Raw genomic sequence first — 18332 nt, forward strand, 5'->3', positions numbered from 1 at the left:
CAGCAGTCTTTTACCTTCTTTAAATAAGTACAGGAATCTTCATTTCTATTTTAAGTCTGTAATAATGATAGCTTCTATATTTACAATGAGCAATTTCAAGGAGACAAATGAGAACCTTATCATAACCACACAGTTTTAATGCTAGCCTGTAACTGGTAAGATAACACGCTAGAGAAAGAAAGGTGAAGGCCTCTCTCAACATTTTCTATCTATGTGACTATATTAGTATTCTATATCTTTCTTGAGTTTGTGTATTTGTGTGTGTACGTGTGAATGAGGGAGAGAGTGATTGTTTTATTTTTCCTCAATGCATGCCTCTTTCTTTCCTTCTAGTTTTTATCTCTTTTTAAAATATGGATAAATTGAAATTTTCCATTTTTCACTTTGTAAAACAAAAAATTTACTTGGGTATCTATTACCAATAAATATAAACTTCATATAAAGGCAATTTGATGCTTAGGGTTATGAGTTTAGTGACTTTTTAATACAAAATAAATGTATTTATTATCACAGCAGGGGTGGTGGCAGACAAGTCCTTTCAGTAATACACTTGCTTCAGTACTGCTAGTGTACCTTATACCAAAAAGCCCAAACCACACTATAGATGGCTTTTAAAAATTGATAATTATTTTAATATATTTTACCGTCTATTTAAAATGTTCCATATTTTATTCCTTTAAGGTATTTTATATTATTATTTTTAATCATTTTATTAGAGACTCATACAACTCTTATCGCAATCCATACATACATCAATTGAGTAAAGCACATTTGGGACAAAGCATGATAGTGGAACGGGAGGATAGTCAAAGGAAATAGAGGAAAGAGCTGGGAGGCAAAGGGCATTTATAGTGGTCTAGGTAAGATATGTACATATGCAAATATATTTATATATGAGGATGGGGAAATAGATCTATGTGCATATATTTAGAGGTTTAGTATTAAATTGGCATTCTGTGATGCTCACCTTCCCAACACAACCGTTGAGGACAAAGCAGGTGAATAAGCAAATGTGGTGAAGAAAGCTGATGGTGCCTGGGGTCTGGAGTCATCATGGCTTGAAGGCAAACAAGTGGCCATCTAGCTCAGAAGCAACAAAGCCCACATGGAAGGGGCACACCAACCTGTGTGATCATGAGGTGCTGAAGGGATCAGTTATCAGGCATCAAGGAACAAAAAATCATATCATTGTGTGCTCAGCTCCATGATGTGATCGCTGAAGACAAATGGATGCATAAGCAAATGTGGCGAAGAAAGCTGATGGTGCCTAGCTATCAAAAGATAAAGCGTCTGGGGTCTTAGAGGCTTGAAGGTAAACAAGCAGCCATCTAACTCAGAAGCAACAAAGCACACATGGAAGAAGCACACCAGCCTGAGCGATCACAAGGTGTCGAAGGGATCAGGTATAAGGCATCATCAGAACAAAAAAATCTTACCATAGTGACATTTTATTGAGACCATAAAATATTACTGGCTAAAAGAACCTTGCTGGTTACTTTCAGCATATTCTGTTCTTTGTAACGTGTTCTGTTCATAACTGGGCACAAGTTTCTTTCTGTTTCCCTTCCTTGGTATGCAATGTGGATATATGAAGCAGCCCGTTTGCCACCATTTGGTTACTTAGACACTTTGAGCGTGATTATGGCAGTTGTTGCGTAACTTTTAAATAGAAACATCTGGCACTCTGCATATCTTGTATATTATTGATACCATCTTAGAAGACAAATGTAATGGTAGGTAAATAAATATACTGACTGAAACAAATATGATATACCCAGCTGCAAAATAAAATCCCAGGCCTTTATAAGTATTAAAAGCAAGCCACCTTCCACTGGGGGAATGTGCACGCACTGAGGCGGTGTCTTTGCCATGGACTGGGCTGTAAGGACCCAGAGCTCTGAGCACTCTCCCATAGAGTTCCTCACTCTCCTCTCCAGCCACCATGGGTTATATAGAAAGATACAGTGATCGATATGCATGCAGGTGATGAATAATAATGCTGGAAAAGTATTAGCCTACCAAAGACACTGCCAGGCTTTTCAGAATAACTCGACATGACCTCGGTTTCCAAACGCATGCACGTCTTCTGCAAACAGGAAATGAACCGCAGAGCGTGGCCCAGTGTAAAGGAGGCGTTCACATGTCATTGGGTCCAGTTCCTTTTATTTGTGTTTATGCAGATGTCCAGCGGACATAAGCGGATGTTGACCAAAGTACTGCCTGTCTTGGTCACGTCCCGTTTGAGGGGACTTCAAAAAGTTCATGGAAAACTAGAATGAAACGATAGTGGCATTTTCCCCACAAACTCATTTGAAGCACCTTGCATAATTAATCGAACGTAGGGTAATTCCCACAATAGCAGTTGGGGGTTTTGTTTGTTTTGAAGTGTTCTGCTGGTGCTACCGAGTGTTTTCTTTAGAGAACAAGACAAATGCCACTGGCTAGTCTTCTCCCTTCCCTGCCTCACACGCTCTTGTCTTCAGGTGTGCCTGCCACACTACTGCCAGTTACCTCATCTGATAATGTTTCTTATGGCAATTGTGTATGTTTGCATTCCAAGCATATCAAGCTTCAATCTGTAACCTCTATGTCACCAGAGACTTGTCGGGAAATACAGATGTTCAGGTCTTATCTTTCAGCCACACTGATTTCAGGGAGTGAGACTTTGAAAACATTGCATCCCTAGGTATCCTCCTATTACTACAGTTACTCTGACTTTACAGTATTCATTTTGTTTTATTATGTTTTAATTGCAAAATAGTTGATTTCTCAGCTAATCAGTTATTAGCGTTTTCTTATAAATTGATGATTATGATGATGGGTATTTGATTCATAAGGATATTTGTATACTACTTTTTCACATTAATTTATTTGTTTAAATTTCTACAAATATTAATAATATAAATAAAGTAATCACTTGTTTCAATTCAAGGAAAATGCAAAAACACTTCAGGAGAGAAGCATTGCTTATATCAACTCAGATTCATCTATAGAAGGTAAATTTTATTTCAGATGCTTTTAGACAATGTGCCATCTTTTAACTTATAAATTCCCACTTACTATCTCATTATTCTCTTCCTGTGAGATACTTCAGTTCTTCCTGTTCCATTTCACTACAGCGAAAGTCACTAGATTATATGCTGTATAGCTAAATATAGATACTAATTTCTTTGGAATTCTCCTACCTTAAAATTCTTAGTATTACGAATATTCTTCCTATGGATATATTAAGTTCTGTTGTCTAAAGATCTTTAGTTCTACAGAAAAGACATCCTGTGTTTATTGGAGAAAAATTGAACAGACTTCCTCTTCCTCTTGCACTTGACATAACGATTGTGGTTCTAAGCTTTCTTGCATTTACTATCTAGAATAAGTATCAGAATACATGCTAGCTACTGATTATTCCAGTCTAATGCCTTGATATGTATTGTTGAATTGAACGAATGAGTAATGTGCTCCTGCTGTAGTCTTATCGATTTCTTTGCCAGCACTCCCCTCAGTGATGCTGCCATGGGTAGGACTCAGGGTCGATGTGGAACGGCCACCCTAGTGGTCAATGCCTGCCGCCTCTGGCTAAAGTGTGTGCTGCAACCTTTCCTCCGGAAGGACTAGTTACATGTCCTAGTTTATGTCCTAGGACCTATGGCACAGGACCAAAACCTATATTATAGTTTGTTTATAATTAGAAAATGAAATCACATTTGTAAGTATGGAATCTCACTTATAGGTATGAAATAATGTTTTGTGTCTTTATTATTTCTTTTTCAGGCAATTATACTCTCAGAGTTGAGTGTTCGCCCCTTCTTTACCAACTGGTATATAAACTGGCAAAAGAGGTAGATAAGTGGATGTGTCTTAATGCTTTTTGATGAATGAGCCTTTTGCTTCTTAATTAGGAGTACTTATTATTAAGTACTAGTGACAATATATCAGGTTTGTGTAATTAGCAAGTTTTCTTGCTTGTCTTATTAGTGTGACATAGTTATGAAGAATGTGGTGTCATTGTGTTCCAGTGACCTTTCTTACTAACGATCATGCACTTAGGTGTACTGTGTAGAGTATATCATCTTCATGTGGGAGAGGAATTTGGTATAGTAGAAAGAAAGCTGGAATTTAACAGTTGGGTTCAAAGAGATTTTTGCCACTCAACTTACTCAACAAATGTTTATTTAGTAAGTAGTAACTATATGCCAGGCACTATAAATATAACAGCAGAAATTATTAGTTTAGGGTAACGGAATTCAATGACTTTATAATCTAGATTTCTGTAGCTAGAGACTAATGCAGAGAACAACCTTGGAATGGTGATACGTACTGGGGATGGTTGGAGGAAGGTGAGGTGCGTAGAAGGAGGTTTTAATGCTTGGACTATGAAGCGGAAGGAAACATGAGAGTCACAGAGTGTTCTCAGCAGAGGGCACAGTACCCGAGAGAGATAAGGAGATATGGAAGAACATGATTTATTTCAGTGTGACTTAAAAATATAGTGTTGGTAGAGAAATCATAAGAGATGAAACCTGGCTACTAGACCAAGGTGTCCAGAAATCTGCGGATGGAGGTCATTAAGGAATTTTCAATACAGCTGTTTTATATGTTGAATTATGCATTAGAAAGCCCACTCTCGTATCAATCTGTCAGACAGATTATTTAGTAGCAAAGCCTAAGGTGGAATTTCAAGGAAAAATATACATGCTTGCTAACTTTATAAATATTAAATGTAATTTCTATAAAACGATCCTGCCAAATCTAAAACATGGTGAGTCTCTGATGGATTAACTATATAACCGGCTCATCTAATACCTTTGTTGTATTTAACTAGTTCCCTGAAATGGAACCAATAATAGGGGACAGATTGAATTTTTTCCTTCCTTCATAAACTTCAACTCTCCCTCTCATTCTGCCCCACCCTTTCAATGGACAGTTATCTTCAAAGATGGATTCTCTCAAAAGACAGGCCCCTTGTCTTTCCTGTGGATACGTGCTCCGCTGCCAACAGGAAACTTGGTGGCTCGATCCCACTGCCACTACATTAGACAAAGTTGTGACCCTCACCTCTGTAAAGATGAATCAGCCACTAACGTCAAGTCGATTCCAAGTCTGTGACCCTATATAAAACCCCAAACTTGCTGCCATTGATTGATTCCCACTCATAGTGACCTTACAGGGCAGTGTGGAACTGAGACTTTGAGTTTCTGAGACTGTAACCCTATACAGGAATAGAAAGCTTGATATTTTTCCTTCTGAAGGGTTGGTAGATTTGAACTACTGACCTTGAGGTTGGCAGCCAAACACCTAACCACTATGCCACCAGGGCTCCTCAACAACTCTTTATAGGAATTCCAAATCTGTATAGAAGCAGACAGCCTCATCTTTCTCCTGTAGAAGTAGCTGGTGGTTTTGAACCACCTACCTGGAGGTTAATAGCCCAGTGCCTAACCCATAACGCCACCAGGACATGATGGAAATTCTATGGAACAGTTCTACTTTGCCTGATAGGGTCACCATGAGTCCTTCAACTCCTCTGACTAAACAGTCAGAGTGCACGCAAGTGTATGCACACACGAACACACACACAAAGGAAGTTTGCCAAAATAGGCAGAAAATTACATCTTAGATTTATGGCAAGTTCACCAAAATGGAAACATCACACATAAACAAGAATGTGAGATTTTTTTAAATTAATTTTTTCTATTTTCAAATAGGCATTTTTTAGATGGACATGATGCGCATGCAGAATGAGGTGGAAGTTGATGATGTAATGACAACTAAATACACGGTTTTATGTCAGCATAACTTTGGCTGCTTCTGCTCTAATTCCCAATACTTGATCTGTCTTTTCCAGCTCTCTAGCCCTGACGATGGTTTTGAGGGCCAGTCTCTTTATGAAAGCTGGCTGAAGAAGGACCCTTCACCTGAAAATGCAAATGTCCCAAGGTAAAGCTCTTACGCACATCTTTTCTGTTTTGGACCCATTCTGAATTCTTTGCCTTTTTCTTTCTAGATGTCAATAATTTGGGTAGAGAAAAGATTATCCCAAGGGGTCCCTGTATCTAGTTTTATTTTATCGATTAATCAACAGAGTTGAATCTTTTAATCTATAATGCCCAAACCAAAAACACTGCCATTGAGTTGATTTCAATTCAGAGCAGGGTTTGTGAGGTTGTAAATCTTTATAGGAGCAGATAACTTTTTCTTTGTCCCTTAGAATAGCTGGTGGATTTGAACTTCAAACCTTGAAGTTAGCAGCCCAATGCTTATCCAATAGAGCTTAATAATAATAATAATAACCTACTGCCATGAGTCGATATCAACTCATAGTGACTTTATACCAGAAAAAACAAACTCATTGCTATCAAGTCAATGCCGACTCATAGTGACCTTATAGAACAGGGTAGAACTAACTGCCCTGTGAGTTTCTGACATTGTAACTCTTCACGGTAGTATTAAGCTCCATCAGCTCCATCCTTTCCTCTCATAATGACTGGTGGTGCAAACCACCCCTTTGATTTTCCAAGATTTAAATCTAATTTTTAATATTTTTCATCAAGGTGACTTTGCTACATTAGTCGTTGCTTTGCATTCTTACAAAGCATTTTATTGTTATGTATTAAATACCTTCATAAAAATGATAATGAAGTGATAAATGGATGATACATTGTTTCAAAATGTGCTGCCAAGCATCATCAATAACTACAATATTGGATTTTTAGCTGTAATCCATTTGGATTTCATTTATACAGAGATTTGTTTTTACCTCTTCTCATTCATACTACAGAACTTATTTTATGTTTACTGCTTTTCTAGTACAGCATTGTTATTTCTAATAGCAGCAGATCAGATTATGGTAGCAATTTATAACTTCTACATTCCGGATCAGTGCTTTGAAAATGTAAATTTTTTTCATTTTTCTAGGTAATATATATTTATTCTAAAATATAGTTAAGTAGAAAACATTTTAAAAACAGCTAAGTCTTAACCTCTAAAATAAATATATTTTAGAAATATATAGTTGTTTGTCATGCGTATACAAAGAAATTTACATTTTGCCTTACTGACTTAGCAGGGAATCACAAAAGTGTTCCAGATCATTTAATTATATGTATGTCAGTATATAGGGTTCTCTGTGAGTTAGAATTTACTCAATGGAAGTGAATTATGTATATAAGGGTGCTTCAAAAAGTTCATGTGAAAGTTGAATCAAAAGAGAATGAAATTGCTACTTCAAGTTTTTGAAGCCCCTTTTTATGCGTCTCTTGTTTCTTAATTATTTGCAAAGAATAATGCAGTCATTTGCACATACACATATTATTTATGAACTGAAATAAGCCAGGTTTAGATTCTTCATGATCTTAAATATAGATGGCCTCACTGCAAATGTTCTTACTAGACTATGAGTTCTTTGACTGCAGAGAAAGTCCACTTATTATTTTCCCCGGTAAACAAATTCCAAAAATGGCTGAAAATATAGATGGGCTATCCTGGCTAGGCTGTCATCCTTGATGGCCCGGGTGGTTGTCGTCGGTGAAGATTTACATATTTGTCAAAGCAATTTTCCCACAGATGAAAAGGAAGTGTCTTGAAGGCAGTTTCCTTTCCCTAGCCCTTGTTTATGTGTCCCCTGTAGTTTTTTGTGATTCTGAGGACAGGCCTATTTGTCCTCTCCCCTTACATGCATGTCATTCACTTTATTTAAGCATTATATATGTATATATAGTTTGTTTGAGTATGCATGCATTTATTTATCTATCCACTTATTTATATTACACTTTAGAATCAACAAACTGGGATCTGGGAGTGATTTTGAAGCTTTTTTCCAGAGACTTGGGATTACCTCAGGCAGAGCTCGTTACACTAAGAACAGGGTAAGCTGCATTAAATTTTTGAATACATAGCATGTCATCCATATTTATTTGACGAGGAGTTCTGTCACCAAGTTGTTTGGCTCCAGATACCAGGTTTGACACCTAGCTTGGAAAGAATTCCATCCATAGAAAAAGACTTCATGAAATCCATTTGTCAATCGACTAAGAAGCACTGTGGGTTTTTTGGTGAAATTCTAGCCATTTGAGATATGAAGTGATGTGGTAGTCCGTGGAGCCTAGCCATGTATTGAAGAACTGGTTGTCAGTATCCAGTACTTCACATCCTTTTCCTGAAGCGGGTTTTGTTGGAATGACTCATTCTCTAGTCTTGTAGGCTCCGTTGTGCTTTTTCTGAGGAAAATGTTGTTAGAGATCATATTAGAATTAAGAAAAACACTGAGCTAAGATATTCTACTGTCGGAAGTCCTTTTCCATTCCTAGTCTGGGCTTTCTGAGTCAGGGCTCAGAGATGGAGAATAAGACAAGTCTCTCTTAATATTAAATTTGGACCTCTTTTCTATTTACACCATGATCACTCAGACATTGGAAGGACATGAAAGTACTTTGATGTACTTGACCTTTACCATTTCATCTATATCATAAACCAAGTTGAAGAATCTCCAATACTATGAATGGCTATCAGTAGATGGGAGATTTCTCACTGATGTCACGCATTTTCACTTTCACCCTTCCATGGTGATGTACCATCTTGCTTGCCCAGATTATAAATCAGTTGAAAGTGTGACTATTCAGAGTGCAGTTATGAACAAAGACATTAATAAAACCAGCTTCAAAATGCCCAAAATACACGCATAAAGTTTATAATAACAACCATTACATGTAACACATTAAAAATATAATTTAAATCTTCCTTAAGGCTTATTAACCTTTATTCTCTGTCATCAATCACAACAAAGTTGCCACGTTTCTAAGTGTAAATTAGTTTTAGAATATTGGCTAGAAGGAGAGACAATTCTATAGGGAGAGTGATGCTCAAGATATCAGAAAGTAAAACTAAAATTAGGAAATGTAGATTTAAGAACTCGAAAAACTTACACAGAACCGTCCAGGTCATAATTTATGTTTACAAAGAGTACTCTACGGAATAAAGCTTAATTGACACTTTGATATTCACTGACTGAAAAGTGTAGTGAATTGGGTAGATGTGTAAGGAAAATGATTATAATTATGTGATAGTGCTTAAAGGCAGAGTTTTTACCTATATTTAGCTACCAAGAACCTTTATTCCCAATCAGTTGATAATTTTGTACTGCACTTAGATACAATTGATATGCATTTTTTATTTTAGGCATCAGAAATATAAAGGAGGTTTCAATTTTGAGCATGCATTATTTTGGATGAACATAATTTCCTGGATTACATGAATTATAAAATGAATGATGATAAAGTTTCAAATCTTTGAACAGTTAGTTGTACATTTTGGATCCATATTAACTTCTTTTTTGTTGTTTCTTCATGATAAAAGCTAAGATTCTATTTGGTTGTACTCTTTCTGTAATCATTTTTACTAAGTTAAATATAAATTGAATAATTAATTTTTGTTTGTGCTTTTTTCCCTTTTTAAAAGAAAACAGATAAATACAGTAGCTACCCAGTATACCACACAATTTATGACACATTTGAATTGGTAGAGAAATTCTATGACTCAACCTTTAAAAAACTGCTTTCTGTGGCTCAGTTACGAGGAACGCTGGCATGTGAGCTTGCAGAGTCCACAATCATTCCTTTCCATATTCAAGACTACGCAGAAGCTTTGGAAAACTATGCAATGAATATCTACAATTTATCCAGGAGGCACGACAAGCAATTGCAAGACCACGGGGTGTCATTTGGTAAGAAATGGCTGAACGATTACTTTATAATCTCCTGTGAAAGTGAGAGCTCTCAGACAACACCCTATTGTGATCCGTGCATATTGGTTCAGCCTGGCATTTAACCCTACCTCATTTATTAATTCTGAAAACCTATTAAGGAATCTGATATGTAGGCTCAATCTATTTTGTCTGAGTTTGTTTTGCACATATTGTGTTAAATATTTTCCCTATATCACTGCCTTGAAAATCTCAAATTTATACGAAAAATGTTTTTAGTATAAATGTGTAACAACATTATAAGGTTAAAAGTTGCTAAAACCACCAAGGCTACATTATTCATATTTTAAAGCATATGTTATTTTGCTTACATGAAGATTTTTAAAACACAATTGTAACATTCTTTTCTTTTAGGGTGGGTGATTCATGGTCTCTTTTCAATACTAAAATAACCAATGTTATGAAATATGGTTTAGTAGTTTGAGCAGCCAGCTTGATGCCATTTCCTAACTCAAGCCCTGGCGTCACTATGTGACTTTGGCCAAGTTACTTCACCTCTGCATGTGTCAGTTATCTTATTAGTAAAATAGTCAAAAAGAAGATTGATGACATGCAGAGAGCTGAGCCTAAGAGCTCAAGGCAAAGTGCAAGAAGACAAAGGAATGTATGAGCCCCCAATAAAACAATTTAAAAAAAGAAAAAAGAAAAGAAATAAAGCACTACTCAAACTGTTGGGGGCGGGGAAGAAGACAAAGGGAAACATTGTAATGAAAGTCTTGAGTAGCAATTTTGAAAATCCTATGGGCAAAGGGACTTTTTGGAACCAATAGTATTAAAAGAGGAATTGAAGCTGCACCGAAGGCATCCGCGGAAAACAAGACTCCCTGAACTGTTCCAACAAGTTGGTGCGCACTGGAAGCACGCACTAGTCTACGCCAAGGCGTGCGCAGCAGCTACTCCAAAGCGATCTCTGCGCTCCTTCCACAGAAAGGCACTTCAATAGAATGCAGAAATTGTCAGACAGCAGAATCACTATTACACGAAAGCCAAATTTTCCTGAAGATAATTTAAAAACAATTGCAATGCGAGTGGCAATATATAAATAGGAGGCTGCCCAAAATTCACACCAGCTTCCGAAGAGCATACGGAGGGACGGGAGGCTGTCATTGCTGAGGACAGAGGGAGCGTCCCTGAAAGCAGAGACCACCGGAGCGATATCTTCTTGATTGTGCAAAGGCTGCATAGATCACAACAGCAGATAACGTTGTTAAGAAGTCAGAAAGCAAAGAAACACAAATGAAGCTTTTCTGAATAATAAATCAAATAACTTGTGCTGGTTAAAAAAAAAGAAATGGAATTCTGCAATACTTAATTGTGCTCATGGGGAGCATTTTTTTTAATAGAACAAGGAGATACTGAATGGCTTAAAATCAAGACAGTTTTATGTTCGGATTGTGTCTTTTAACCATAATTCATAGTCTGTGTGTTGCCTAACTAATCCAAGACACTAGACTATATGAAAAAGAATTAGCCTCAGGATTGAAAGAAGACTCATGAACAACCTGTAATATGTGGATGACACGTGCTGCAAGTAAAGAAGACTTGAAGCACTACTGATCAAAGAATACAGCCTTCATTCTAGATCACAACTCCTTGTAAAGAAATGAATTTTTTTATAACTGGACCAATAAATAACATCATGATCAATTAAGAAAAGATTGAAGTTGTCAAAAATATGATTTTACTCTATCCTCATGGAACCAGTAGTCAATAAGTGAAATAGCATATTGCATTGGGCAGCTCAGCTGCCCCACGACCGCTTTAGAGTGTTAATGAGCAGTGATTGGAGAAGGTGGCTTGACCCTATCCTTGGTATTTTCAGTTGCTTCATATACATGTGGAAGCTGGACAATGTTTAAAAAGGAAGACTGGAGAAAAATGAATGCATTTGATTTTGGTGTTGTTGAAAATATTGAGAACAAACAAACCTGTCTTGGAAGTACAGCCACAATGCTCCTTATAAGCGAGGATGCTGAGACCCTCTCACGTACCTTGGGCGTGCTATGGGAAAGGCCAGTCCCTGGAAAGGGACATCGTGCATGGCACAGTGTAGGGTCAGCTGGGAAAAAAAGAAGAGGAAGGCCCTCAACAAGGTGGGTTGGCACAGTGGCTGCAGCAACAGGCTGAAGCAGAACTGACGAGGATGCACAGGTTTGGGCAGTAGACATGTTGCCAGTCCAGAGTAAGTAAGTGGCACCAGACAACAACAAAGACAACGATTATAGAAGACAATTATTTCCCTCAAAGACCTTAAAATTTCGTGAGGGCATGGGGAAGGCCAAACAGAGAGTTGTGAGTGCACACTGTTGTTAATGGAGGTCTGCTGACACATAGAATGGGGGTTCCGTAATGACTTTCTGAATGCTAGTACAGGGAGATTAGTAACTCTTAGCAAACTATAAACAGCAGCATATGCCAAGATCTAGAAATAAAACGAAGCAAAGCAAATTTAGGAAATTGTGTTATATCTATATGATTGTGGTATCTCGGTACTGATGATGGAAATGACAACAGATGAAGCTGGAGAAGTACATCATGAGAGATGTTCATAATTCTGTGGTTATTTAGCATCCAGTGACTTGCTAAATTTCCCAAGTCCCTTTGGTGAACTGTTGCTTATCAATTTGTGTGAGTTATGATCCAATCAAGAGGCTGTATCTACACAGTCAGAGTGGAAGGCTTCCTCCTCGCCGTGCTAATTCCTTCACCCACTTACCTTCTGAGGAAACTGGTCTACTAGGTCTAATATCTTCCTCTCGCACATTAGTGAACCCCTGTCACTATTCTACATGCTCATGCCTCTTCTTTGTTAAGGACAACGTTCCTTTTATTTTTAATTTAAAAAATTAAATCATTTTATTGGGGGCTCGTACAACTCTTATCACAATCCATCCATCCATCCATCCATCCATCCATCCATCCATCCATCCATCCATCCATTGCGTCAACATTTGCTTTCTACTTGAGCCCTTGGTATCAGCTCCTCATTTTCCCCCTCTTCCCTCACTTCCCCCTCCCCCATGAACCCTTGATAATTTATAAATTATTATTTTGTAATATCTTACACCGAAGGACAACATTCCTTCCAACCTAATGTGCTCAACTTGTCTCCATCCTTTCTCCTTCACACAGAAAAAAAATCTTATTTAATGCCAGGTAAAAAACTCCTCAGAAAATGCTTTAATGAAAGAGGTACGAGATGGGCTATGAATGAATCTACGTTCTTTTCTTCATAATCCTACCCTGAATCATTCCACTGACCATTTTGGGTCTGTACCACTCTATTGGGACACTCTGACCAAAGTTTTTACTAAACTGTGTCAAATTCTATGAAGCCTCATTAGTTTGTATCTTTCTTTTAGGTGCTGAGTTTCAAATTTAGAATTACTTCTTCAACACTTCGTTTTCCTTGATTCCCATGATATCTATTATCATGAGACTATGATTTGTATATGATTAACAACAACAAAACAATTAAAGTTTAGAGAATATCTTGGACTCATGAAATCTTATTTCTTATCCTGAATGGCTTGCTGACTGGGATCTAGTAGAAGTCAAGTGTGCTGGGTACTACTACATGCTTACCACGTTCTTCACTAGTTTCACTGGACACACACACACACACACACACACACACACACACTCACTTTCTTAAATACAAGCATAGAAAACATGGAAAAATTTAAATACAACCTGGCAATGGAAAATATAATATACTGATTACTTAATCACTCTGTTTATAGCAAAATTAGGCCAAAGTGGATCGTCTTTCTTAGTGTCTGCTGTCTTAGTTCATCACAGGTTAATTTTTCTTAATCACAGCTTAATTTGTTGGTGTGATCTTAAATACACTATTTGAAAATGAAGATTGATATTATAATAATTACATTGAGGATATAATAGTTGACCCAGGAAATAACTGAATGAATGAAAAAGTAAAGGAATGCTGAATTACTGGTAGATAATGGATTAAAATGATGATTTATCTCCTAGATTTTTGAAAGTTATTTCCTGAAGTAACAATTCAGCAATCTTCATAGGAAAGTGAAACTTTAGAAATTTGAAGCACTTTCTGTTTACTAACTTCTCTTCTTTTCTCTTATTTGAAAAGATTCCTTATTTTCTGCTGTCAGAAACTTCTCAGAGGCTGCTTCAGATTTTCACAGAAGACTCTCAGGAATTGATCTTAATAAGTAAGTTTCAGGTGTTTTTGCAAAACAATCTGGTTACAGGGAATAACTGCTTTCACTCGTGAACATTTAGTTCGGAACCATTGCTACTCAAATTGTGGGGTACAAACCAGTGGCTTCAACATCACCTGGGCGTTCCTTGGAAGATCAACATCAGATCCCGTCTAAGCAAAACCACCAAGCCCAGTGCCCTGGAGTCATTTCTGACCCCTCGTCACCCTAGAGGACAGAGCAGAGCTGCCCCAGCCACACCTAATTAGAATTTTGCACTTCAGCAAGATCTCCAGGTGATTCGTAGTCATATTAAACACAGGGAACCATGGTTCCAACAGGTAGACAGGGGCTAACGAGAGATCTCTAGGAGTCTTGGCTATAACAGGTTAAGTGTGAGCTCTAGATGGTTAAGTACAATGGGGGCACATCTATCTGCAGTCCTTTATCCAAACATGCCTGTACATCAGTTTAGAAACGTTTTTCTTTTTGATACTCTTACATTTCTCTTCTTTAACCTCTTACGACATCTAGGTTGAAAACAGGTGAAAATTTAGACTCAAAGGAAAATACTCTGGAGCAAGCACAAAACATTCCACAGTACAATCGGTGTCACATTTCTTTCTTTTTATTTGTGTGTGTGTGTGTGTGTGTGTGTGTGTGTGTGAGGGGGGTGGGTGGTGGATATGTAATCAGAATAGCGGTTAAGAGTTGGACTGCTAACCACAAAGTCAGCAGTTTGAAGCCATTAGCCAGCTAAGTGCGAGATAGACGAGGCTTTCTATTCCTGCAATGATTACAGTCTCAGAAACTCACAGGAGCAATTCTACCCTGTGCTATGAGGTCACTATGGGTCCTATTGGGGGAAAGTTCTAGTCATTTGAGAGGTTTCTCTCTCCTTTGGATGATACAGGAAAGGGGAATTTCCCATCCACTGTCTGCAGCTATCTATAGCCCCCCTCACCTCCACTGCCAAACACACGAAATCGTCATTTGTTACTGCTCGTTCAATCTTTATTCCAATGCTTTCTTCCACACTAGAACTGGACGGCCTGTTAGGAAAAACTTGGCAGTTCTCTCTGTGGGCTTTTCCCTGAGGCCTCACTAGCCAACTACAATTAATTTTCTTAAAAGGGGCTTTGAAGTTCTTTCTCACCAGTCTGTGCTCTTAAAAAGCAAAACAAACCAGTTTCCCCAAGAAGTCTCTTTACTGCACGACAGCTATTAGACACAGCTTGCATGAGAAGCACCGCTGCCTTAATTTGCATTTTAAAAAAATCAAGTGGATTTAGACGTGTAATTTCCCATAGCTTATATTCACCCTTAGTAGTATTTAAAACTTGTTTCTGAGACAAGGATTATGATTGTATTTTTCTTGTTCTCAGCCCTATTGCAGTGAGAATCATGAATGATCAACTGATGCTCCTGGAAAGAGCATTCATCGATCCTCTTGGCTTACCAGGGAGGCCATTCTATAGGTAAGACAGCAACAGGTAATCTATAGAAGGCACCAAACACCCCATTATAACCAAAAATGAGCATACCCAAAGCCACCTTTAGGTTACTGTCATCAGAGGAATGGAAGGGGACTATAGGAAAGGACTTCAAAAAATTGGTGGAAAAATTCCATTATTGTTTCATGCTATTTTTCCATAAACTTTCTGAAGTTCCCTAGTATTGGGATCGACTTGATAGCAGTGAGATTTTTTAATATATAGCAGGGGTAATTATAGATCAGATTTTGTATTTAATAAGTATATGTTTGGATTATCAGAACATTAATTTCATATTTCTTTTACCTTACTGTAGATGAAAATGATAACTGATATATATTTTTTCAAATAATTTGTTGGGGGCTTTGACAACTCATCACAATCCACACATCCATCCATTGTGCCAAGTACATTTGGACATATGTTGCCATCATCATTTTCAAAACATTTTCTTTCTACTTGAGCCCTTGGTATCAGCTTCTCTTTTTTCCCCTCCCCCCCACATTCATGAACCCTTGATAATTGTTATTTCATGTCTTACACTGACCGATGCCAAAACCAATGACCAAAAAAAAGCCTATAAATAATTCACGGTCTGTTTATTGACCTTTAGGAGTGTTTTCTGGTCGAGTCTGATGGGGTGCCATATCCTGGCTCCAAAGTCTATTTTTGGTATTCCCCAGGGACTTTGTTGGTCTGCTCCCCTTTGCTGTTCTGTTCCATGCCCTTAGTGTTTCGCCTCTGTGTGGCGGGGTCAGATCAGGCTCACGTACACACTGTGTCTTTAGTGTTGTCCCTGTAGGGCTATGGGTCAGTGAGGGATGTCGTTTCTCATGGTGGGGCTGGCTCTATGGTCCTCTCTGTGCACTGGCTGCTCTGAGCAGGAATATCATCCTCAGGGCTTGGTGGGCCAGGATGTGCTCCACTCTCTCTTCCTCCCCCTTCATTTGCTCCTGTGTGACATGTTCCTCTCCCTGAGCTGTAGCTTCAGTGCTGTCCTCTGAAGTGAATTCTGTGGGGAGGTGGGGCTGCCCATGTTGTGATTGGGGCAGGCCCCTCAGACCTCTGGATAAATGATATTTTAAAAAGAATTCTTTGTAACAAATCCTTAAAGCCTTCAGAAGGTTAGAGCTCATCTGGTTAGTATGTTACTTCTACTTGAATGCTTTCTGTTGCATTTCAGATTGTTGGTCAGACTCTGAGTACTTCTAAGGGCAGGTAGCTCAGGACTTCATGAGGAAGCCCCTTCTGTTTTCAGAAAGGATTGTAAAATTTTCTTCACAAAGATCTGCAAGATCCTTCCCTATATTTCTTTACCTCTTTGATCCTATTCTCTTCCCCATTCAACCAGATGTGGATCAATTTCCACATAACTTTTTTAGGTTTTTGAAGATGGTTATTATGTTTCCTCTAGAGACAGATGAGAAAAAACAAACCAAAAACCTGTGTCATGGTCTCTGTAGCTGCTGGACTACATACTTCTGGGTGTCTCTAATTCTTTAGGATCCCATTAGTCTTCATTTCCCAGAGCTGCTATTATGAAGCCATCACCAATGAGAGACTGAAAGAAAACATCGCATCTTTTTGCAGTTCAGGAGGCTGGAAGTCCAGACTCAGGACTCTGGCTCTAGGAAAGGCTCCTTCTCTCACTTCCCTCTCAGGAGGGTGAGGGTGGGCAGGGGTGGGAGTGGGGAGAGGGAGATCATTGTCTTTTTCTAGCATTCCTCACCTCCTAGAAGTCTTCGCATGGCGCAGCATCTATCTTCCCTCCCTGTGCTTGCTGTTCTCTGGTGGTGCCTTTGGGTAAGTGGTAGAATGCAAAAAGGTTGGCAGTTCAAACCCAGGAGCAGACCTACAGGAGGAAAATGAGCTTTGGTTTTACTTCAGGAGCCCTGGGAGCCTAGTGCATTGTGCATTAGGCTGCTAACTATAAGGACAGCAGTACCAGTCTGCTCCTCAGAGAAAGCGGAGGCTTTCCACTCCCTTAACAGTATACAGTCTTGGAAATGCCCGGAGACAGTTCTGCGCTATCCTATAGGGTGGCTGTGCGTCAGAATCAACTTTATAGTCTCAGAAAACCTGTACAGGCTCACTGTGAGTCAGAATCAACTCAAAAGTAGTGAGTTTTAGGGTGACTCTTATGTCATGTATGCGTGATTAGGTTAAGGACACAGTCTCCCCTGAAATGGTTGGTTATTCACAGGTAAAGGGGTTAGGAGCCCAACACAGTTTTTTCTTGAAGGGGAGGGGGACACAATTCAATCCATAAACTGTGATTTCTGGGTGGATATTAGAAAAGTAATAGCATTTAGAATCAAAAACCCCATGTTCTTAGTCCCTTAACATAATTTAGAGCAAGTTACTTCCAGGATTTCCTCATTAGAATAAAGATAATTGCTACTTTACAAGGCAGATTGCCATCAAACTAATATGGGAAAGAACTTTCTAATATGCTTCCATTTTTACAAAGTGTTAATGATTAGTGCTGACATTTAAATCAGTATAACCATAGACTGTTAGTGTTCAGATGTGCTGTATTAGGAGTTTGATTTGGGCAAATTATGTCTCTAAAACTCAGCTGTTCAAGATGAGGCCAATGTCTTAGAAACTCAAAGGGGCAGTTAGTTCTCTTCTGTCCTCTAAGGCTCATCTGAGTGAGAATCGGATCAGTGGCAGTGAGTGAGTGAAATTACTTGCTATGAGTTAGTTGTGTGAACGAGTGAGTGAAATTACTTGCTATGAGTTAGTGCTGTGAACGAGTGAGTGAGTGAAATTACTTGCTGTGAGTTGTGTGAACGAGTGAAATTACTTGCTGTGAGTGAGTTGTGTGGACTTAGCTGTAAAGGGAGGGTGCTATTTGCTTCCACTACACAGGGTTGTGCAGTTAAGACATGTAGAAGATTT

General features: G+C 38.4%; 1 protein-coding gene across 2 annotated transcripts in view; it reads left to right on the forward strand.

Moving 5' to 3' along the window:
• The window catches only part of LOC142444989 (N-acetylated-alpha-linked acidic dipeptidase 2-like), a 69259-nt gene that overhangs the window by 47297 nt on the left and 3630 nt on the right, over window positions 1-18332 (forward strand). The window contains exons 12-18 of one of the 2 annotated variants that reach the window (XM_075546441.1): window positions 2933-2996; window positions 3769-3836; window positions 5843-5934; window positions 7772-7862; window positions 9451-9715; window positions 13866-13947; window positions 15321-15413. In XM_075546441.1, the coding sequence (XP_075402556.1) occupies window positions 2933-2996; window positions 3769-3836; window positions 5843-5934; window positions 7772-7862; window positions 9451-9715; window positions 13866-13947; window positions 15321-15413 (755 nt within the window). The remainder of the gene's footprint in view (window positions 1-2932; window positions 2997-3768; window positions 3837-5842; window positions 5935-7771; window positions 7863-9450; window positions 9716-13865; window positions 13948-15320; window positions 15414-18332) is intronic. The other variant, XM_075546442.1, reaches the window with a different exon arrangement.

Source organism: Tenrec ecaudatus, chromosome 4 (genome assembly GCF_050624435.1).
Source record: "Tenrec ecaudatus isolate mTenEca1 chromosome 4, mTenEca1.hap1, whole genome shotgun sequence".
Taxonomy (NCBI): Eukaryota; Metazoa; Chordata; class Mammalia; order Afrosoricida; family Tenrecidae; genus Tenrec; species Tenrec ecaudatus.